General features: G+C 26.7%; 2 protein-coding genes across 3 annotated transcripts in view; one reads left to right on the top strand and one right to left on the bottom strand.

Moving 5' to 3' along the window:
* Positions 1–25,852, bottom strand: part of LOC129989467 (uncharacterized) — a 68,532-nt gene that overhangs the window by 17,667 nt on the left and 25,013 nt on the right. The window contains exons 1-8 of one of the 2 annotated variants that reach the window (XM_056098024.1): positions 10,460–10,550; positions 7,645–7,702; positions 6,302–6,408; positions 3,669–3,779; positions 1,862–2,033; positions 1,068–1,197; positions 256–410; positions 10–87 (exon numbers count right to left, since the gene is read on the bottom strand). In XM_056098024.1, coding sequence (XP_055953999.1) covers positions 10–87; positions 256–410; positions 1,068–1,197; positions 1,862–2,033; positions 3,669–3,779; positions 6,302–6,372 — 717 coding nt within the window. In that variant the 5' untranslated portion in view covers positions 6,373–6,408; positions 7,645–7,702; positions 10,460–10,550. Of the gene's footprint in view, positions 1–9; positions 88–255; positions 411–1,067; positions 1,198–1,861; positions 2,034–3,668; positions 3,780–6,301; positions 6,409–7,644; positions 7,703–10,459; positions 10,551–25,852 lie in introns of those variants that run through there. The other variant, XM_056098025.1, reaches the window with a different exon arrangement.
* The window catches only part of LOC129989466 (uncharacterized), a 72,386-nt gene continuing 69,369 nt past the window's right edge, over positions 22,836–25,852 (top strand). Inside the window, exon 1 of the mRNA XM_056098023.1 lies at positions 22,836–23,063. The gene's annotated coding sequence lies outside the window, so the exon portion shown is untranslated. The remainder of the gene's footprint in view (positions 23,064–25,852) is intronic.

A 25,852-nucleotide genomic window follows, 5' to 3' on the forward strand; every position in this document is an offset into this window, starting at 1 on the left:
TATTAATACCTGAGTATACACTAAAGGTATGCTGATCCAGTCATAATTGAATAATCCACCACATAACATTCGATATTTAGCTATAGCCTAGAATTAAACGGAAGTTATATTTTCATTTATATTCAAAATGCACTATTAATGGGTTTAATTAAATTAATCAAATGAAAGCATTTGAAGTAAGCAATAAACATAATTTATGAAAGTCATGTTTACTTTAAAAACTATTTTTAAAATTTTTTCAAATCACTTGCTTACCTCAACTAAAGTATTTAAAGCAAAATCATCCCTCACACGTCCCTCCTTGCGTGCTCTGATAGCAATACTAGATGCCCAAACTAAGGGCATCCAATATGTGGAATGTGTTGTTTTTATTTGTTCCATAATCTTTTTCTCATTCGGTAGAAGTATACCTGCAACATTAATCTGCTATTAAACTAAATGTACAAAAAGAAATAAAAAAATTTAAAATTCAAGAATATGGTTTTATAGAATGCATAAAGCCTTCACTTTTAGAATGCGGTTTCTCTAAAAATATTTATGCAACAGAAAAAAAAAAACCATAAAAAAGTTGAAACCAATATTTTTTTTGTCAAAAAGTTTGTATTAAAAAATTAGAAATTTAATTTACAAATTATTTATTTTTTTAAACCAAAATACAACTGTATAGTTACTAGAAAAGAAAGTGAATAACATATTTTGATTAATTTATTCAAAATTTGCTTCTGTCCAAAAATATTAAATTAGATTATAAGAAAAACAGCATTTCACAAGAATTTTATATCAACATAGAATAACGAAGAAACAGCTACTGTCAATGATAATCCATGATTGATAGAGAAGAAACAGCAGTATCTGAAGTTAATATGCTGGTGAAGAAACTTTTGGGGTAAGATGAGAAAGTGGAGGGGGGACTTTTATTTTAAATAATTGTTTTCAAAGATTCTATTTTCATAAACATATAAAAATGACAGGTATTATGAATTTATCACTAACAGGCATTAAAAAAAATCTTGAAATAGTTGATAAACAGTATTTTTTAATTAGAAGAATATAATTAATATTATTACCTGCATCAACTAAGTGATCCATTGTAGGAAAACGTTTCTTCACACATGGACTAATGCAGGTCAAAGTTATAACAAAAGCAAGATTGGCGTAACGCATTATAGATCTACGCATTAAACGTCCTCTTTCATCCTAAAAAAAAAAAAGGTTAAGAATCTAAATATGAATAAATTATCTAAATACTAAAAAAGAACAAATATTTAAAGTTTTTTGATAATTCTAGTCATTTCTTTTTCATTTTTTTTTTATCAGTGTTCATAACCATAAGACAATAGACCTTCAGAAAGCATATTTTAACTGAATGACAAACTTAGAAAGCCTTGAAATAATAAATTCACTTCAACAAAAGAAAGTAGATTTCCGATTTCAAAAAAATGATTTTTTTTTTGTACAAAATACAAAACAAACTGCTAGAAATTTAATTACATTTTGCATCAAGATTTATAAAAAAAAGTTACTTTGTGTGAGTTTTTTTTTTTTAAAACTTCCTTTTTTAAATATAGTTGAAGATTGTATTCAGATGTATTTTTGTTTGAATGCTATTTTAATATGGTACCCTACAGAACATAAATGGATCACTTTTTAAATATTGTAACAACATACCATTTGCTGTAAATTACATTATAACATTAACTTATTTCAAATTCATATTTGGTAATTTTCATCAGTTTTATTATATGAAAATTAAACATGAAGAAAACATTTGAAGAAAAAAAAAAAAAAAAACGATGAATATGGTTTCATATAACTTTAGTGCAGAGACTAAAAATGGTTAGATTTTTTTTATATGCCTCACCTGGCCATGAACATATGCACTGACAAAGAAAGCAAGGGTGTCTGGCCAAGGAATGCAGTTGAAGGAATCCCACCATCTCTTTACAACAATGGATACATAGAAACCAAGAATAAATGATACAGGGATGAGATCTCCATATGTTTTGCAATATAATGATACTTTTTCAAAATATCTGCAAAAGAAATAAAAAAAATTTTAAGCAAATAAGTAATCTTATATCATATAACAAGAAAATTTGAATCACTTAACTTAGAAAATCCGAAATGTATTAATGATATTACTCAATTTTTTTATGCATAAAAATTAATATGTAAAAGAAAAATATAACTGTAAATTTATATAAACAATGAAGATGAAAAAAACACTTCTTAATATAAAATCAGTAATTTTTAAAAAAGAAAAATGGCTAAATATGCTTATATGCTACTCATAAACAAATATGGAACTTAAAATCTAAAATTATTATAAACTAAAAGCTGTAATATTCCAAAATATATCTTTTTATACAGCAAAATTAAAGGATAGTTTTTGATCAATGACAGTATATATCTTATAAATAAAAGTATATATCTTATAAATATCATAGTAAAATTTTTACAAAGAATGATCAAGAATATATTCTCAAAATTAATTATTTTAAACTAAATCTACAACAACAACAAAAAAAAAAAAAAGAGAGAGAGAGAGAGAGAGAGAAGTAGACAGAATAAAAACAACTCTAATAAAACTTCTTCATATTCAAAAGGAAAAAATAAATAAGTGAATTGAAAAATGATTTTTGATAATAAATGAGTTTTTCAAAAAAAGTATTTTATAAGATTTGATAAGTCTGCAAAATTATCAAAATGGAACAATTTAAGATGTTTATAATAAAGATGGAACTAATTGCTAATTCCTGATGTTTAAGAAAAAAAAAACCTATGCTGTTATTTTAGCTTCTTATTCATGTTTTTGATACATTTGTATTGCATATTTTCCTTCTCAAGTTGGTTTGAGATAAAATTCTGGATAACTTTCCTCTCCCTTTCCTCCTACCTTAAGGGCGAAAGTAAATATACAACATTATCCTATTCTATATGGACAAGAAATAATTGAATTGTATATTACTCAATTCTCCTCCTTTTAAAAAATTCCTAGCATCTTCATCCATATCTGTAACACAATTTAACCATAATATTTTATATTTCTCTCATTCTCCCTATAATTTTAATTCTGCCATTATAGATTTTAGAGCTAAAATTCAGGTTATTTAATGCCAGAAAGTTTAAGCATTACTGTTTTAGTATTACTGCTTAAGTATTACTGCATCTAATAAAACTCATTTTATTAGATGCAGTAATGCATTTTATTTGATTTTAAAACTTAAGTCTTATCAATTCACTATTTATTAACTGTGATACATCTTTACTCCTCATAAGTAAAAGTAAATAACATGTCTGCTGAAAAATATCACAAATTTCATTTTTCAGAGTAAATTTTTTAAAACAAATATTTTAAATCTTCTATCTATTAAAAAAAAATGATTTCTCAAACAGTTTTAATAAATTTTGAAATTTATTAAAATATTTCAAAACTTAAATTTACAAAATTTGCAGTTATATTAATATAAAATTATTTATTGACAGGAAGAAAGTTACTAAAAAAATGGAGAATGTATCTCGCTAGATAGATTTTGCATTGCAGAAACAATAAAATGTAAGCACTAATAAAATATTGAAGCCTTGTTACATAAAAGTACAATATTATCCACTAATAGCAAAAATCTATTGCTCTTAAAAAATAAACATTAGTTGAAATAAATACAAACCTTCTTTGGCTTTCAGTTAAAGCAAATCTATACAGAATACTTAAGAAATAGTAGAATGAAAAGTACAATCCTAAATCTGGCCACAAAAGCTTATAAATACTTCCTTTCCATCTGCAAAAACATAAGATATTGACTTTTAAGAATACAAAAAGGTAAGAACATAAAAATATAATTAAAATTTTCAAAAGAACCGTAGTAAGTGAAACAAACACAATTAATATGCAAGGAACATTTAAACATCTGGGGGAAAAAATAATATGTATGAAGCGAACAGATCAAAGCAGATCTCAGAAGCACGTTTTGTCAAATGATACACTTAATAACTTAAAAACTTAAATAAATTGAAAATGAATTTAACATGAAGAAAATTTGTTTCTAAGAATTCAGAACTATAAATTCATACAGAAAGGAAACATACTATGAAAGAGAAAACAAATATGTATATTTGAATAAAAGTTAATACAAAATTTATCAATTTTTATCAAGAAACCAAATTCACATACATTAATAAAACATATAAAGTAAAAAAAAAATGATGAATTTTATTAACCAGATCATATTTTATGTTATTTTTATATCAAATTGTCATATACCAAAAAAAATAACAAGACATTTTAAATTTGGTTGCAAAACCCAGAATCCCTAGCAATATATGGCATTTTACAATAATGTGCAGCAATCTGAGAACAAATGTAGCTAATTTATACAAGCATTTTGAATCAATAAAATGTTCTGGCAAAAATTTAATATGTGACATTTTTATGTGACAGTGACATTATATCTTTGATCATATTAACATCAATCCCCAATTAAAATTTTTCATTTAAAAATAACTTAATTGTTTTGTAAGTCTATTTGTTAACATTTATTTATTTATTACTTTTTTTATGAATTCAAGCATTAAACAACAATTCTCCAGGAATCAATTTTCATGGTTTTATTTATGCTTTCCACTATTTTGGCAACACACCTACAAATAGCATTTTGAATAATTAGATATACTTTCTCATGGATTATTTTGAAATATAAGAAGTATGATTTTTTTTTTCAAATATTCTTTTCTATTAAAAATTACTAGACATTTAGATTGATATACAAGTTATATTAAAAATGATATTCAATCTTACTTTGGACAACATTTTTTATTTTTGAAGATGTTAAGATACAGGATTTATTATACTGCAAGTGATGTGGTCAAGCATTCAAATCTCTAATAAAGATAGACAGAGCAGCTAATTATTTTAAAGCAAGATATCACACTAAACTTTCCCTTTGAAGTCAAGGTTCATTTTTCCATATCTGGCTTTATGATTTAGCTAAAAGTCAGTTATTTGTGCTACAATGTAAAAACTTAGAATAAATTTCTGTATATTTTTGTCATTATTTATCTTTTGACATTTAACTTTTGAATTGGAAACATACTTTCAGTTGTAATGAAAATTTACATAGTCTATTCACTTGAAATTTTTATTGATACTTAAATTTCTGTATATTTTTGTCATTATTTATCTTTTGACATTTAACTTTTGAATTGGAAACATACTTTCAGTTGTAATGAAAATTTACATAGTCTATTCACTTGAAATTTTTATTGATACTAAATCATACAACATACAAAAATAAATAAATAAATAATCAAGAATTCTAAAATATATTCTGTATGATAAAGAACACAAATGTTAGCCTTGGAACAAATTTACTAAGGTTTAAGACCTCCTTGATCACTTCCTATGATTACAAACTCTTTTTTTGCAATTTTCTACAATTTTATTGTACAATACCTTACATTATTACATTGCAACTAATAGTATAGAATATTCTCTACTTGTCAAAAATAGACTAATTATTATCAAACAAATAATTGTCACAAAACTGAAGACAAATTCACATCTTTCTTCCTTTTATAAAGAAGATGAAAGCAATTATATACTATTAACTTATATGTAACAATCAAGTTAAATACTTGATAAATAATTTCAAAATATTTTTTGTATTTTTTCTCAGTTTAGAACTACTAATCATTTTTGTAATATTTCCACAATTTTTGTAATCATTAAAAAATATACTAAAAAAATCTTTAAAAAAAAATCAAGATTTTTTTGGGTTTTAATTGGTTTATAATTACATTCATTTGAACATTTATAACATATATGAAAAGCTTTCTGGACTATTTTTTATTGATTTGCAGTTCTTGGACAACTACTAAAACGAATTTAGATAAGACTATCTTCAGAAAACCTATTCCTTGTTAAACAGATTAAAAAATTTCAGCATGGCACATTTTCGGAACACCAAATATTATTACAGAAGAAACATTAAATAGTTTTCAACTTTATTTCCCAATGTCATGACAACCAACTACTATGCTGCATGATCCCGTTAATAAAAACATATTATGCTTGTAAATTATGAACAAAACTTTTGCAGTATAATAAAAATTATAATTCAACAGATCATTCCTGTGGAAAACAAATTATAAGGGGGGAAAATGAGAAACACATCTAATGATTTTAGAAATTTTCATTGATTCAATCATAAAATAGTAAGCTTAAAATAAAATAATGCATCAAATCTAAAACCATTTATGGTAGAAAAGTATTTCAAATAAAGCACTCTTTCATTTATTACAGTACCTGAACAATAGCTTCCAGAAGCATCCAAATCCCCTACTGGTTGCAACTTCTGCACTGTAAGTTACAGTCATAACTGCATGCCATTCAATGCAATTTATTACTTAAATCTGAAAACATAATTTAAACTATTAAATTATAAGCTTTTATTCAAGATCAGATTATAAACTTTTATTCTATTGATTATAAACTATTATAAAATTTGAAATTTCATTTTTACTACAATTTACACACATTAGAGAATGGTAAAAATATAAATAATTTAAAAATTACATATAATGACTTTAGACACAATTAGCTAGTACAATGGATTAGGAGATGTTAAGTTTAATTTAATATTTAACATCATAAATTTTAAAACATTCAATAGGTTCAAGAAAATTTAGTGAAATATACCATTATATGCTATGCTTAAATTTTTAATGCATATCAAGTTTAAATCTTTGTAATTATTTTAGCACATAATTGTATTTAAATAATTAGTAATTTTTTATAAAGAAATGTATTGAAATATAATTATTTGTAATATTTTTTAAAAACTTTTCATACAAAACAGAATATTAATTTCAAGAATTGAAAATATAAGAACAAGTTTTTTTCTTTTAAAGTTTGTTTTTCTTATAAAAGAAATCAAAAAGAAACCATGAACAAATTTCTATTTCAGCATTTTCATACCTTAGATACTAAAAAAATTGTGTAAAAGTAGAAATATAAAATAATTAACAAAATTAGTTTAATAAATTAGTAAATATAATACCAAAAGGTAACATGAAATCTTTAATTCCAAATATGGAATTATATATTACTACTGGAAAGATCCTGGAGTGATTCCATGACTTAAAAAAAACCAAACACAACCCTTTTGTGTGCAGGATTCCTTTGGATGAAAGCCATTTGTGCAACCAAGGGTAAAAGAAGCACTGCAATGTTGCGAAACAGAGCTGCAGCTTAAAAACTGCTGTTGGAAAGGGATAGGAGAACACTTAAGGAATATAAAACTCAGTTTTTTAATTGCCATTAGATACAATTTCAGATGCCAGTACTAAAAAAGAAACATTTTACTTATGCAATCTTTAAGAGCCAAAGGCTTCAGAAAGATGAATGCACTGTCTGTCTTTTTTTTTAACAAGAATAAATTCAGAAATAAAAAATGCAATTAATTTAAATTCATATTTTTAAAAAGTATTTTAAAAAATATCTATATTTCCATACTGACTATTTTGTTAGGATGGCACACAAGGTTTTTAATGAGCAGAAATGAACATTTTATAGTAAAATATTATAATAAAAACATTATTTAATTAGAAAAAAATATATAAAGACATTAAAGCACAAAAGTTACTAACATAAAGCATCACTGAAATCATCTTGTGACTAAAAGAAGGAACTGGCATGCAGAAACCTCTGAAAAGAAAATTATATAATGTTACAACACAAAACACTTAGCATTGAGCATTTCATTATTCCTTTTTTCTTAAAGAATATTTTTCATTTATTTAAAGAGAATTTATGAAAAATATTTTAAAAACAGTTAAATGTAAAGAAAATTTAAAAAAACAATAGAAATTTCAATTTATTATTATTATATTAGAACAACTAGCTAAACATTAGAATATTAAAAATAATTTAAGAAAAATTATTTTTTAATTAAAACTTTAATTAAAATTAACTATAATTAATATTAACAGATTACAGATAGTGGATCAGTTTTTTGATTAAAAAAACTTCCATTTACATGAGATAATTTTTGGTCTGCTTAGCAATAATGTAAAAAGATATCACTAATATTCCAAATCATTAAACCAAAATAAAATTGAAATTTAAAAACCTTCCCCAGATTTCATTTGTAAAAAAATCATTAAAATCAAATCAAATTTAAAAACAATATTACATTCATGAGCAATTTTTCATGAAAATAACTATTATTTTGCATCTGCTGAAATTCTTGCACTTAAGAAAAACTCAAAAACTTCTCACTATAAAGAATTTTAACAATGAAACACAGAAGTATCCTCTTTTTAAATAATTAGAAGAGCAAATCTGTAATTTTTCTTAAATACTCAAGAATTTATATTATTAATAACTCTTTGGGCATACTTAAGGAAATAAAATTCATTCATTCATTCATATGAAATTAATTACATTACAACATGGTGACTAAATAGGAATTGTGAATATAAAAATCAATTGAGTAATAACAGTAACTAGTCACAGATTGTAGTAAAAATTAGATGTTGCATATTATAATAATTATTACAGATAATTTTAATTTTAAAGTTTCATTAGTAACTACAGGATTTTTTATATCTTTACTGATGAACAAGTTAAGAAATCCAAGATATATTCATTCATGTTGTTTTATTAAGTTTTATGCAAAAAATAATGAATTAATTTTGTTATTAGTTATAATGATTAAGAATTATTAAAAGGTTATCAGTTATAATGATTAAGAATTTCTTGCTTTAAATTAGTTTTCTTTATCTTCCACTTAAGTAAATTGTGATTTATTTTTTAAACAAGTACATGCAAACCTTCCTCACTTAGCATAAAAGAAGAGAAAAAAAAGGAAAATATTATACAATGCTTTTGATATAATTTAATATTTTTATTATAATATTTCAAATATTAAGATTAAATATCATCATATAAGATGATTTTAATTCGATTCAGACAACCAGAAACAAGAAAGAATCCAACAAAATTTTACACAAAATTTTTTTTTTATTCTTTTCTTTTTAAAAATATTTTCAAAGGGATATAAAGAAAAACATGTTATAATAATAAGCATGGATATAAGTGTCAGAATACAAAGGCATCAGTTATATTTATATCCCCTACCCAAACCTGTACCCAATTATAATTTAATTGAACAATAAAAAAAGATTTTTTAAAGATGTACTAATGATATAAACTTTTAATGAATAATAGATAATTTACATAATTGAATAACAAGATACAAAAATAATTAAGCACAAAAAAGTTCCAATAAACAGACAAAATTACTATTTAATAGTCCTAAATAAAATTAGTCATTATTAAAATTATTCTGCCTCAAGTATTGCTAGGATTCCAATTCTTAGAATTTAAAAACAATTTCTACTAAAATAAATTAACAGAGTTGAGAGTAATTAAACACAGAAACAATTGATGATGGGATAAAAACAATTATTACTATAAGTATTAAAAGGAGGGATTTTTAAAATAAAAAAATTTTGAATTAAAATAAAGCTACAGCAGTTTAAGAGTAAGTACAAATTAAATAATTCTCTTATAATGATATAAAATACAGTTTGAAAATTGATATTAAATAATATATTAATAGAAAGAATGATATATTAATAGAAAGTACGGCTTGATAGTATAATATATTTATTTGAAGCTACAGTTCCTAAAAAATTAAAATTATATACAAACATTATTAATATAATAATAATTTGATAGTTCCTTTATTTATTGATTTTTAAACATTAATTTAGCCCAAAAGATATTTTTTAAAATTATTATCATAGAAAATTATTACTTGATTCCAAAATAATTTACAAAAAAGAATTTGTCCAATGTAAATTGCTTGTACTTTTATTAGCTGGATAAATAAAGTAATCGCAGCACATAACTTATGTTTATGAAATTCAAAAGTCATATTTTAAATTCTTGTGTTAATCAGAATTACGTTATATTTAAACATGCGCAAGACTCGCCGGTATGAGTTTGTAATACTTAGACAAATAGTGGATTGTATTTTATAAAACATAAAACTGCTATAAAAAATAAAATCATGACAAATTGCAGATTATCTTTGCTACGCATTTCACAAACATAAATAAATTATGCAGCAAGAAGTAGAAGGCATTTTAAAGATAATTAAATTAATCACAAAAGTAAATAATATTACCGGATTAACTTGCATAAAAAATATTTTTTTATTACCTGAGGCAGAGAGAAAAATTCATATAAATCAAGATATCAAGATTCATATGAATCCCATTACAATAAAACAAAAGTCGTTTAAATAAATATATTAATCGGTAACTAAGGCACTTTAAACAAATTTTTGCGCATAATTATAAAAAATAAAATATCAACTATAACTATCTTTTTGAATTGCAACTAATACTTAAATCCTAACAGTTGAAAATCCAAGCGATAGGTGACAAATCTTACTTCTCATGCTTCCAGTTCCAAAACAAAACCGTATTTTCTTTACGCCTGTCAACCGTCAATCACATTGGTGACATTGTTTTACTGCTGCCAGAATCACGCTTTATTTATTTGAGAGAGTTGAGTTGAGTCAATTTTCCCACGATTGTTTGTCACACTAGAACAATTAAATCAATCTTCGTTATTTGTCTCATGTCTCAAGCAATGTTGGATGGATTGCTTTATAAATTATGGTGATTTTCAATGAATTATATTGAGCCTACTTTTGAAAATTTAATAAAAGACATGATAATTAATACGGGAAAATTAATTCAAACATAAACTCTCCATTGCTCCGTCAAATCTCAATCTATTTAAACCACGTTCAAATCTCATATCCTGGTGTCATGGTAACCAGTGACATTAAAAATCATTTTGTCAAACAGTTTTGAATATCTGAAGTTGGACACAATGAATGTCTTTATGTTGATACACCACGGAAAGTGGAAAAATGAAAAGCAACCTCTGTTAGGGCTTAAAAATTAGTCACATTCTTTATAGACTAAAATGATAATCTGATTATTCAAATTATTTTGTTAAAATAAATTTTGTAAGATAGATGGAAAATTATAAAGAAATTAATTATACCAATGGTTCACGTATGCAGTCCTATTTAAAAAAATATAGTGTGAGTAGATTTTCAGAAATTTTCTCATATACTCACTTATAAAAATGCTAACCTTTTCCTTCAACAAAAAATTGTCAACCTTAGACAAGACAGTGAATCTCTTGAGTGCTCAGACTTTATTTTCAATGCCCCGCAGAAGATGAAAGTTGTATGTTTAATGTTTCATGGTGTAGTAAATAAAGCCGGTACTTGGTATAGTTGCATTGTAATACATTAGTGTTATCTGTTAGTGAATAATAATCTCGAAACAGCTTATGAACATGCAACTTCTTTTAGTGAGGGGAGGGGGGAGGGGCTTTTACTCGCATGACATATAGCGGTCTCTTTTGACTTTTTGCCATTTTGACGGGGAGAGTTTCTTAATCTTATGACATACAAGGGTCTCTTTTAGCGGGGAGGGAGAGGCTTTTACTCTGATATAGCATGACGTTCTATTAATACATGCAGTTTATATATAAGTACCAGAATCAGCATTTTAATTGTCTTTCCTTAATTGATTAAAATCAAAATGTGACACTGAACTATAACTATCATCACCAGACATTTAAAAATTTTGTCTTAACTTTTTAGTTTTCTTCTTTATTTCATTGTACGTACCGATAAAGAAAGTGTGGAAAAATTTATCAATTTGCATTACTATTGAGATACTTTGTATACTAAAACAATTCCTGTGTATAGGAATCAAATTAATAAATTGCACTTTTTAATGCAAAGCTACATTTCAGGAATTACTCTTCCATTTATTGAAAATTGGTTTCATATAACTATCTTCATATTTTCATTTGAATAAGATTTAAAAATTGTCTGTTTTTTATATATCATTCATTGTTTTATAATATATGTCTCCATTTGCTTCTTTTTTCTAGTGTTAAACATTTGATGTGCAACATAATTTAAAAGATTGTTTCACTTTCACGTAGAATATCTAAGATACATTTTCAAATAAGATTATAAAACAATGTTTTAATTTTAAAATATCTTCTCGACTGTTATCATGATATCGCACGACAGAAATTTAATTGTCTATCTTTTCGTATACGAAATTTTGTAATCGTCAAAAAATTCGAGATTGATGAATTCGAATTTTGATGACTCTTTCTATTTTAGAACTCCCTGAATCTGCAAAAATAATTTTTGAGTCTTTTTCCGTGTACACAATAACACAGAAAATGTTTAAGTTAAATAGATGAAATTTAATATGTAGGGCTTTACATCAAATTTATAGATTTCTGTCAAATTTCTAAAGAAATCCATTTGCAAGAAATTTACCTGCCTGGTTGTCTGTGTATAATTGAACACGGTATCTACAAAACGTAATGTGGATAAAATTTGATACACAGATTTAACATCTAATGTATAAATAATTATCAGTTTTGAACAAATCCGTTAAGGGGTTTAAGGGGTTGTCCGTTTGTCCTTCTGTACTTTAGCATGCATGTAAACATGATAACTTAAAAAGTCAGCGAATTAAATAAATGAAATTTAATATGTGATCTTATAATTAAAATTGTATTTCTGTTACAAATTTTGATTCATACCGGAGACAAAAGAGACATTCATAATGCATATTCGATTTTATTTGCTATACTACGAAGTACAAAATGCTCACGTACTGGACTTCGAAAATAAAAATCTGCGATGTACTGGGCAAGATCAACAATTTTTTTTATATATTAAAACATAAATGGCTGTCCCTGTGTTCTCATAGCCTCTCGGGTCGATGCGGTGATTTTCTTTTTCTTTCTTATTTTTCTTCTTTCTTTTTCATTTTCACAGCCTCTCACCTTTGGCTGTAGATTCGAAATTTGATTTCATTGAAGATTTGTCGGCATTGCGTGCCTTCAACAAGATGAATCTAGAATGACGGCTAAATCTTTTCCATCTGACTTGGTCCAAAGCTTATAGCAGTGAAATGTGAGCTCGGATGTCATAGTCGTTATTTGATCACTAATCAAAATAATGTCCATATAAAAATAACTTATGAGCTTTCTTAAACTTCAATTTTAGTATATAATTAAACTAAAATAATAATTTATCTCCAGAAGTGCTAATTCTGGAATTCTGTTAGTTATTCCTGATGACTATGTAATATTTTCGAAACTCGGCAAACTTTAATCAATCAGCAAATTTTAATTTGATTTTTATTTTATGTAAGGTTATTCGATACAGAATTTTAGAAAAATTTATAACAAGATTTTAAAATAAACATAAAAGAAATATAGAATGCATTAATGACTAAAAAGTAAAAACGAATTAAAATAAAAATGAGAAAAAAAGCTACCTTTTATTGAATATTGAGAAGGAAGAATTAATTGTATTCTTAAAAATCTGGATTTCAAAATAAAAACAATAACAACAACAGCAAAAAAAAAAAAAAAAACAAAAAAAAATTGATGACTCGAAAACGATATGATTAGGAAATAAAGCCATAATGACTATCACAGGAAAGAAACTATAAGCATCCATTTAAAATTAAAGTATAGGTGATTTAGGTTCCAATTTATTAAAGCATTTATATCAATTTCTCACTTTTTTTTATGATTTTTGCTTCGACTTCCAGATTTTTTTTTATAAATAAGTAATCTCCTACTTGCCGGCGTCCTGGCATAGGGGTAGCGCGTCTTCCCCGTGATCTGGGCGTCCCGGGTTCGAGTCCCGGTTTGGGCATGGTTGTTCTATCTGTGAGATGTGTGAATGTGCCCTCCTGTAAAAAGGGGTTGTGCAAGCGAATGAGTGATGCGTGAGTAGCAAAGTCGTACTCTTGGCCCTAGTTGGCGCTGCTATAAAAAATAAGAGGCGTCCCCCTCAGGCTTAAATCGCTGTCTTCGTAACAGCGGGCTTGTCAGTGGTAAGTGCCATAAGAAACAAACAAACAATCTCCTACTTTTTAATAGAAAAATAAAAATAAATATTTTAAAAAAAACTTTTATCATTTATTACGATTATTGTTATTGTACGCTAGCTATTTCTGTTGATTAATCTATAAAATATACTCTACCTTAAATATAATTAAAACAAATTTGGAAACATTCATGTTTTAACAAATTCATTGTATAAAGGCTGAACTCAGTAGGTATGAATACAAACAAGAACTTGCACAATCTATTTTATTATAATTTTTGTAGAATTTAAAATATTACAGATTGCTTATTTATATTGTCGTATTACAGATTATTTACTAGCCAGATAATCAATGTTGCCATCCTGTGTTGTACATATTTCTTGTCTTTCAAGGTTGCTGAAATATGCACCTACTAATATGCACTCTCTCACTTTCACTTACTTATACACATTCACACACTCTCTCTATTCATCCTTTTTCTCCACATACATATATACACTCTCCAGATTTTTTTTACTCTCTGTTACACATATATATACAGAATCTCCCTATACACACTCTCTTCCCTCACATACACCTACTCTTTCCCATACATTCTCTCGCACACATACTTTTTTTCCAGCTCCAAACATGCACATTTTCCTCATATACACTCTTCCCCAGACTTTCTCACCATACCCACACAAACATACAAAAAAAAAAAAAAAAAAAAAAAACCATGTTGTCAGTAAAAAAAAATGCTATTTTCAAGGGAAATGAAAGAACCAAAAAATTAGTTTAACATTTGTTAATCGTAATAAGCGTTATTGTAACATCAATGCAAAATATAAATGTTAAAATAATGAAAGTTCGTATTTAAAAACGAAGTAAATTTGATAATTTCCCTATTTCAAAAACTTTCCTGCATTTGATATGATATGACTTTTTCTATACAAGAGTAAATACTATCAATAATACATTGAAAATATACATCATGCATATCCTACTAGCACAAAATGTCCGACAGCTTTGTTTTTGATGTCTTTATGATATTATTTGGTAATCAGAATATCAAATAATATCGTTGAAATATCGTATAATATCTTGTACATCTGGTACAATTGATACTAATTAATGAATAAAAAAATAACTAGCATGAAGATATTTGATTCTTTATGTTTCAAAAATATGCCAAGAATTTTTAATGCGAATTTTTTATACACTAATTATTCTACTTCTGTTTTATTGAATCAAGATAATTGAAGGGAAAAAAACCCTGGAGTGCATAAAATTAATTCTTTAGCGCATAAATGATGTAATTGAAAGCAGAATTTTTTCAGATGTGTGTCTTGAATTTTTATAGCATCTTCTTCTTTCAAATTTATAATTTTTGTGATTAAAAATTGTTGAAAAAAATTGAAAGGAAATTCAATTAGAAATCGTCAAAAATCCATTTTAAGATAAATTCCTTTTAAATATATTTAATTCCTCATTTCTAATAAAATTTCAAGAGTTGTGAGGAATTTCCAAATTTAAAATGAAATGATAAACATTGTTCAGAACGGAATAGCGAGAGGGCAAATGAGAAACATTTGGTTCATCAGTCAAAATCTTTAGATGTCTGATTAAAAAGAGAATTCTGAAAGATGTGTAAGAAATTCGGTATCTCTTATTTCAAATAATGGTAAGAAAAGACTTGTCATCTCTTTTGACTTTCCATGGGGTTATTATTTTTGTGCCCATCGTTAATAATAAATGCAGCCACCACACATATTGGAATACAATACAATTATGTACTTAGTAATACGAGTTCTCATGATTTCATTCCGAGATAAGAGTTTTTGAGAGATAATCTCTGTGCCATTTGATGTCCATTGAGAAAAAATAACTCTTCCCTTAGCATTGTAAGAAAACAATTCATAACATATAATCAATAAAAAATATCAAAAGAGCCGAATTGTTGAGAAGACATTGCTACCTATTAGCCCAGGATATTGTGCGATGTTCGATATTTTGAATGCCATACAATATCGTAAAAACATATTCACAGTATTGATAGGCAGTTAGTTACCAAACACTTAAATTACTTTTAGAGAGTCAGGGATCTAAAATATTCATAATTTATCTTAACCCCCTAGCTGAACCAGAATAACCCCATAAGTGACCACAACTCCAGCTGTCGTGAGTATAAATCCACGATTAATCATGAACAGCCCCCAACCAGTGACACACACTTCACTCGCAAAATTGTTAGCCAGTTGAAGAAGGGTTGCTGTCAGGTTCGGATTGAAATCGAATCGTTTGGCGGGCAGGGAGTGGATCAGGTTCTTCACTTCGACAGCAGATTCATTGACACCTGCTGCTCTGAGACTCAGAAAGATGAAGCATGTCACAATTTCAATGAATGTCGCCACCTGTTGCAAAATACTTGCAGTGTTGACAGTTCCGGGTAGTCTCGTGATCATGTAGCTGGTGATAGAGAACACAGAACTCAGCATGTAACCGTACAGGAAAAACGAGATCAACGAAAATGTTTCCTCCACTTTTTCAATTGTTGTTGTGATTCTTCCGTAGAGTTTGGTATAGTCCGTGAACAGCTTGGTTGGCATGTTCATGTCCATACTTTTCTGGAGCTGCGCCAAGAAATTCCTGTTGATATCTCTAAGACGAGTGAAGACGAACACGCAGAGGATCATTGTCAAAAGGGGCAGACATCGACTCAGAAGGAAATTTATTATTTGCAAAAATATAACCAGCATCATTGATTTGGATGTTACATCATCCGGAATGCTTCGAGAGAAGAAGAGAAGCGCTTTAAATTTTCTGGAACTTTTTTGCAGACCACTTGAAATTAAGTTAAAAGACAGCAGTGCCATTGGGAAAAGAACTGAAATACTGCATCCAAGCCATGTGAAACGCCGGAAAGATTTGGAATCAGTGGTAATCAACATGTCTGCATTGAGTTTCGATATAATTTGAAGGCATCTTCGAATTTGGGCTCGTTTCTTCAAAATGATAAATCGAATACAGAGATTAATAAGGCTTGCAAATGTTGATATAAAAGCGAAACCCGTTGCATGGGGAGATAAAGTAGCCGTAAAGAATATGGTTGCTGCCAAGAAATATATACTCCACGCGGTTGAGATTATATCAAAGCATATTATTGAAAATCCTTTCAGACTAAAGTAAGTGTCAAAGGAAGAGAAAGTTATTCCTGCAAACCAAAAGAAGTTGGAAATTATTTGCAGTTCTTTATCCGGAGGTGCATCTGCATTGGCGTCATTGACAGACACTCTGTCGCGTTTAGAGAATTTTCTTGCATGCATTTTATACGAAATTTTTTATTTGACTTCAAATAACAAGATGTAGGTATAAGAGATTAAGTTCTCTTGTCAAATGTTATGGCATAAAGCAGTTGATTTTCAAAATGGATATTGATTACTTTTCTAATATTGTATGTTAAATATCATTATCTATGCAATGATTTTTGAGTTTTTGCAGAACAAATGCTCTATGTATGACAAATATAAGTATATAGGCATCTGTTGATTAGCCAACTTGTCTTGCATAAAATATTGAGTCTCGGATGTATGAAAAACAATGGATAATCAATAGCATTGATTAACTGGCCAATTTAGAGTTCAAATTGATTATTACAACTCAATTGAATTATCTGTATTAACGTGAGTTTGATATTATCTTCTGAGAGAGGCAATAGTTTTGGTTAAAGTTTTTAGCTATATAATTAGAGTCTTTATTATTCAGGAAGTTATTATATGATGTCATTCATGAGCTAATTATCGTCAGCATAGGTTATCCAGATTAATCAGAATTTATCCTAGGTCAGATTTCATAAAATATTTCATTGACCATTCAAGATTACATAATCTATTTCGAAGAATGTTTCACCATTTGCCTAATATAAAAATTAAAATTCGTCTTTCACTTTTCAACATTTTTTTTTCTATTCCAGGGAACGGGGATATCGTAAGAAGTGGATTGTGATGTAAAACTTTAATTCAAAAAAGGTGAAAGCATTTCACTTTAGAGCGAAAATTCAAACCTCCAAATTTTTTTGGCACAAATAGCAAAAACGACGCCAGCGACTGTTTAACCGTGTTCTTTCTGCTCGACAGAGAGAAGTAAATGTCAGATGAAGATAAGTCCTTTATATTTATTGACTAAGAACTGCATTTACATTATTTGCATTATTTTCCACCATACGTTAATAAACAAAGCACTGTGACAATGGATTTTTTCGGGCAAAATAAATATTATAACAAAACATGCTTACAATGTGTCTCTAACAAAACATGATTATAATCCAATAAAAGCTACATTTTTCTTCAGAAAGCAGCCCTCTTTTGTGAAGGGATATAGCATACAATTGTCTATCAAAAAAAAAATCAACAGTCTCATTGAATAGATTCTGGACACAGGGACTCAATAAGTTTTGAGAAAGAAAACAAAAGGATCTTGGATGTCAGAAATGATGAATGCCAAACAGAATGAAATCGATTACTGCTTTACTCAGTAATAGGAGTTAATAGAAAGAAGCATTGGAGTTATAATTGACTTTCTAACAAAATATTAAATAATCAAATTCTCTAATGAAATAATTAATTCTGTTTTAAAACCATTAAATAAATATTGTCAAAATAATAGTCTACTTTTTAACTGCATAATCGTAAAATTAGTGATGCTCAAATTGTAGGAATATAAATAATAATAAAAGAAAAAATTGAAGAAGATAAGAAATTCGAAAAATTAATTACTGCAATCAAAATAAAATAAGACTATATATTTGTTTAACCCTCCCATTCCTAAGATCATTCAAGTTCAGATAAATCAGAACACTGGAACGCTAGAGTTTCTGCTCCAAATAAAAGAAAAAATTCCGACTTCCCCTTCACATTTTGCAATAACCATCCTTGTACTTAAAAGATTGATATACAAAAAGGACCTCTCCCTTTAACTATTCAGCAAATGTGCCCTCAGACATCCTATGAATGCTCTCAGAAACCTACTTGTTTCCCAAACCCATTTAGGCGAGCATCTTTAACATCTGTTATGTTCCATCCATCACACTTGACGAAAAGAGAAGAATTTCATAGTTATATCCAAGCTTCTCGGGCGCCAGCCCTAGTTTCATTGAATGGCCGTTTGGGGCCTGTTAGAACTGATAGAGTTAATGCAAAAATGAAATGTCAGCAATAAAAGTAAGTAATGGCATTAAATATCAAATGTAAGAAATATTTTTCTATGAATCATTCAAAATTTAAAAATTCATCAAATAAAAGAGTCAAAATTAACAAAATTTAATTGAAAGGAAAATGATTGAAAATGATGTAGTAAGCAATCTTCATCATTGTAGATCTGTTTCTCAGTGCTGTATTAGGCGAGGGGTGATTGGACGTCTATACAGCAGTCGCATATACTCCATATTATTCTCCTATAGGTAACGGGAGAAAATATTAGTGCCTTTAGGCCACTTTTTAAAGTGAAAATAAGATGGCTTATTAGCAACAGCGGATTGAGACATTTTGTTGCGCCAAGTAATATCTCTTATAAGATTTCTCTTTCAATGACTATTCAAATCGCTGCTTTACATTTGAACACTTTTTAAAAAATTTAATCAATATGTTAATAATATATTTTAATTTTTTAATTGTTCTAATTTTCTAAAAATATGTGTGTTCATTTATTAATTTTTTAATAAATATATCATGAAAAAATATTAAAATAAAAAAAAGGTTTGGGGGGTTTACCCATAATTATTAGTTAACGAATTCCTTATATACAAATAGAAGTATTTAATATTTATGGAAGAATAATTATTTCAAATAAAGATAATAGTAAAAATTATTATGTTAGTAAAGATTATTATGTTATATGTAAAAATTATATGTTATAAAAATTATTATATTGTCAAATGAAATATAACATAAGCAGTTAAATGAATGATTAATATTCCAATATAATTATATATAAATCATTAATTATTCTTCTATTTATTGGTATTGGTTTTAATAATTCAAATGGTTGATTATTAATTATTAATATAAATAATTCTGGGTTGATTAATATCCCAATATATATATTATTTAAAAATCATTAATTACTCTTTTATTTATTGGTATTAGTTTTAAAAATTCAAATGGCATACATTTAATCCGAATATTTTGTAATTTACAGAATTTGTAATTTTTGCAAATTTATTTATTTCGGAATTACACTAATTAAATTTTTCGATCCACCTGTCTGCGACCGCCGTCAACCCTAGACAGCTGCTGGTCTCACAAGACGGGAATCGACCATTGGGTGGGAAAGTTATTGTTGATGACTAACGATGAATAAGTCATAACCCAGGCGCCATTCATTCTAGCTACGCTCTTACTGAATCAATTTTTCCCAGCGGTAATAATTTTTTCACCTTGTAGAAAAAGCATAACGGCGCATACAAGTCATATAATAACTAGCGGCTTAATCAATTAAATGGCTTCTGGGCCATACTAAAGTCAAATAGTATGTGTATGCTTTTAAAACCTTGCATACATTTTTTTTTTTTTCCTTTTTGCTTGAAAATTTCCATGTGAGAGTATTATTTTTTCAAACGATGAATAGAACAAATATTCTCTACCTTAATAAAAAAGTAAATTTTCAAGAAGTAAAATCAGTGGCGAAAAATTCTGAAGATTTCACTCGCGAGCATGATAATAATCATTTTCAAATAAATGATAACAATAACAATTATGCTATATTCTTATACTTCATACACATCTATTAAGTTGGTTGGTTGGTTGATGAAGTTTATTGGCGCAAGAACCATTTTTGATTAAACTGCCCCAAACATACGGTAAGATTAATCCTATTTTTAAGGTTTAAAAATTTCTTTCTTAATTGCATCATTTTCCTGAACTTGTCAACCTGTAAAATCTACAAAACGTAAGAGCATGGTAAAACAGAATCTAAAAGTTATTTAAGAATCAAATCGAAAAGTAAAAGCCAATCATTTTTAAAAAGGTAAAAAGGTGGGGATGGGGTACTTTATGAAGAATATCTTTTAATTTAATTCGAGGAGAGTGAAAGTAGCGAATTCGTTCATTGTTAAATTGTGGACATTCTATTAAAATGCGAAGAACCGTCATAGGACACTGACATGCTGTGCATCGGGGTGCGGGTTCCCCCAACAGCAAATGTTTATGTGTGAGCCGTGTATGGCCAATTCTTAATCTGGTAAGAATGGTATCAAATTTTCTACTAGGCAAACAAGGCCAACAATCGATTAGATGTTTTATTGTTTTAAGTTTGTTTGCCTCTGTAAGATCCCACTGGATTTGCCATTTGAAATGCAAACTGGATTTAACGTGGTTTTTTATATCTTTTAATGGAATAGGAGATTTTAATATACAGGTAGCAGATTTCGCCAGATTGTCTGCTAATTCATTTCCCCGTATACCAACGTGAGACAACTATTAAGAAAGCAAATTTTTTTAAAAAATAGAATGTTTGCTAATAATATGTATCAGCAATTTCAAGCTGTTTAGTAGATGTAAAATCACTTGCATTATTTAATGATAACATAAATATCTATGTAGCTACATAGGTATTTTATCAAAATAGGTTTGGGCATACCTCTGTGCAATAAAAACGCAGAAAATTTAATACTGGCCTTTTAAATTATATTTTTGGAAGAATTTCCCGTAAAATTTTGTTTGTAAGCTTGCTAAAACAGTACAATTTTTACAAAATAATTTGGAAAAAAAATGGAAGTTGAATTTTTATGGTGAATAGAAATACAAAAAAATCACAGTGATGAATACGAAGTATATTTTTTACCGATATTTACATACATTTGTTTGCCTACTTAGAAGATAGTTTCAAAATAATTTTAGAATTTTCACCCAAGGGATTGAATTAATAATAATGATTGAATTAACAATCGGTTTTCTTTAGTGTAATCTGGTTTTGTTTTGTTTTCAGTTCATCCTTATTTTTTTCAATGATTTAATAAGAATTCAAGACCAAATGTTACTATAACAAAAACTGATTACATTCTTTTTGAAAATGTCGCTAAAAATTCATGCATTTTCTTGAATACTATTATAAAATAATTATATAAACTTTTAGATAATTTTATTTCAATAAAATAGATATTTAATGCAATAATATTATCGCAATAAATATCAAATGTTTCATTTCAATAAAACAGATTTTAGACAATTGCATTGCAATTAAATTATCTAAAATATTACAATATATTTGACAATTAGAATTGCAATCTTTATGCATTTGGTAATAAAAAACAAAGAAAAAATATCTGTGTACAGTTATACAAAACTTATTATTGCAATAGAAGTGTTATAATTATCAGCAAGTGTACAATCCTTTTAAACTTGAATCTTTAAAAATTTAAATATATCTGAAATTCAATAAATATTTTCTTAAATTATCTGCATTAATATACTAGAATGGCAATAAAATTTCAATAAAAAGTAAATTTATATCATTATATTCTATGGTTAAATTATGTAGCGTTTTTATTTTAAATAAATATTCGATAATATGTTATTTTCGAGCAGCTCTTCGAATGAAGTGTTGTAGAATTATTACTGCCATTAATTTTCTCTCGTTTTTTTTTTATCCGGAAATATTTGATACAAAAAAAAAAAAATAGTCACGCCCAGCTTTCTCTTAAAATATTTTTTTTATCTGATAACAAACCATTAATCTATTAGTGAAATCAAAAGAACAGAATTATCTTTTGTTTCTTTATCATCTCTTTCTCTCTGGAACCTCAAATCATCATACAACTTTTTCCACAATAGAAATTTTCATTACAGAAGAGAATGGCTTATCAATCGGTTCCAAATAATTCACTCCCCCTCTGAAGAATTATCTTATCGTTTTTTTAATAAGATATTCTGGCATTAGGACTGAAGACAATATAGTTTCATAGTTTGAATTGGGTCAGGTTACAAAGTCCTGGATATTTTCAAGGTGGGTGGAACATAGGGATAACAGAAGTTAGTCCTGGTCTGGTTGTGAGCTTGAGTGCATGATCCGGGACTTGGGAGATTTAGGTAGCTGAAAATCGTAGTCTTCTTGTTTTTGAGGTGGTGAGTATGGTTTTAATTCGTTAGTTTTTGTTTTGAGAAAAAATATTGTTGACTATATTCAATTTGAATATAATTGTTTTTATTTGTAAACTAAAATTATATTTTATTGCATCACTTTTCCAAAATCGTTTGGTGACAGTATAATTTTAATTAATTAATTTTGCTTTCACTAAAGATGTTATATTTATTTAATTTACATTTTAATATTGCTTTTTATGGTAACAAAAATATATTTAATTTTACTTGTGTATTACAAATACTTGGCTCTGCAATGTCAAAGAATATTTGGGGGAAATTTTCATGAAGAACAGATGAATGTTTTAAAAAATTAACGAAGATTGGATATATTATATAATTTTTAATATGGATTTGATTCATAATACTAAAGGAAAAATTATGAAGAAAAATATTTATAAAAATGATCTGTAAATATTACTTTACGCTTGTTAAAAATATAAAAAAAAATTCTAAAAAGGTCGTCAAAAACATCGAAGAATATCTGCACAAAAATATATATTTCTTAATTTTTAGTTTTTTTAGTTTTCCTTTTTACATGTATAGGACATTTATCAATGTTAAAATTTTATTTTCTTTAATAATAAGGAAAGATGCTTTTTAATTTGAAATTTAAAAGAATTAATTAATTTAAAGAAGAATTAAATAAATTTCTTCTTTATTTATTTTTCTTCATTGTTAATATTTCATAAATTGCACAGAAAAGAAAAAAACTGTAGAATTGATTATTGTAGTGAAATACATATTCTTTTTAAATATGTTTTCATTTTGCTTGAAAAATGCTTAGCTGCATTATTCGCATTTTTTAAAAAGAAGAAACGCTGCAAAAAGACGGTATTTTATTTTTGTTCTAATGATATTTATGTTTTGTCAATTTCTCAAGACATATATTTGAAATTTATACGCCCCCTACCGTCAATCTTCCTTCAAAAAGAACTGTCATAAATTTATTATCTGATAACATCGTACGCCCCTTTGAAAAACATCTTATCATTACAGTAATATTTACTATAAAACTTACAAAATGGGATTGAAAATTTTTAAAAATATAATACAAAAATTTCAATTCACAGTTAATTAAATGACTAGCTCTAGAATTTGTTTGTTTTTTAAAACATTATCACCTGTTAATTGACATTATACTTTCAATTTCTTTTTAAATTAATTTGACATAATTTCTCAGTTTCTTTTATCACGAATCAATTATTTTCTTGAAAATAATTTGTATTGCGAATTCAGGAATGGTGGAAAAAAGAGTTTTATTCACTTTTAATAGCAGATGCAAAATTTATTACAAACATTTTTACTAAAAAGAGTCCTTGTGATGTATTAAATGGGCGTCTTGAAAAAATTTAGATGTTTATTTTTAATCTCAAAAAGAGTATAATATTATTTTTTAATTCTTTTTTTCACTGTTTTGATTAAAGTGATATTCTATATTGACTTAGAAGTAAATTAATTTTGAATTTACTTTTTAACTTTGCGAAACTAAGCACGTGATAAGTGATGGCTGATTGCTTCATTTTTTATAAAACTGTAGCTGCATTACGAATTTACAACTATTAAAACACTAAATTCTTTTTCTGATAAAAATAAGTTGCCACACATACACACAAAAAAAAAACTATTTGAAGTACAGATGGCGTAACTTTAAGGTAGCAAGAAATACAATAATTTTTTTTGTTAGAATTTATCCATTCAAATATTTTGTTTCATTTAATATGCATGACAAATAATTATTTTACTTTTAGTAAGTATGTAATTACTATGTAATTAAAAATTAGGATTTATTTAGAAGTAATTAAAAAAAAGCTCAAAACCACTTCCGACATTATAATTTTTTCATCATGTAAGTACTAAAAAATTTGTCATTATATTGAAGGCGGTTTCACCTAAAAACAAATGTTATGCCATTTTGAAAAATGAAACATCTTGTTTTTTTTAAGTCTCCGTTTTGATTATTAAAGTTTTAAAATTAATTAATTAAAAAAATGATATTTAATTTTTTTAATAATATAAATTGCGAAAGGTTGTAAATGACATAAAGGATTATTTTCGTTGAGTCCTCATTTACAACAAAAAATCGCAAAACCTGAGTTTTTATACAATTCTCTTATTTTATCATAATAAATAAAAAAATTTGTTACACTGTAAAATTTTAAAAAATTATTTTTTTCTGACCAAATTTGATTGAACCTTGAAATCTGCAATTACATTCTTTTAGGCCAATCAGTGTACGCCTGCAACAACATGCAGTGATTCTCGGATTTATTGCATTAAGACTGCATTTGAAATAGTCTAAGATTGTCTAAAGCAATGACATTCAAAGTTTCATAACTCGTTTAATTTTAGCCACAGGAAAGATATTTAAAAATTAGCGATATGACCACAATTAGGACACTTTGTACATAATCTTGAATCATTTTCGGTTTAAAAAGTTTCATGATTAATTGACAAAATTCAATAATTTGGGAAAAAAATTTGTTTTATTATGATTTTTTAATTAACTTATTCGTTAAAATTCGATTAAAACTATCTGGAACTTCATAAAAAGATATGGAAATTGGATTAAAAAAGTTTTTATATTAAATTAAAAATATACTTTAAGAACAACTAACATTTCATCGTAAGAAATCAGCACAGATTTAATGAAATTGTTCTAAAAGTTGTACACTAAAATATTAAAATATATCATAATAAAGCATCTAACCCAATATAAAGATTTTTAAAACTATTTCAATAGAAATCTACACTTTTATATTTATTTATTTTAT

Source organism: Argiope bruennichi, chromosome 10 (genome assembly GCF_947563725.1).
Source record: "Argiope bruennichi chromosome 10, qqArgBrue1.1, whole genome shotgun sequence".
Lineage (NCBI taxonomy): Eukaryota > Metazoa > Arthropoda > Arachnida > Araneae > Araneidae > Argiope > Argiope bruennichi.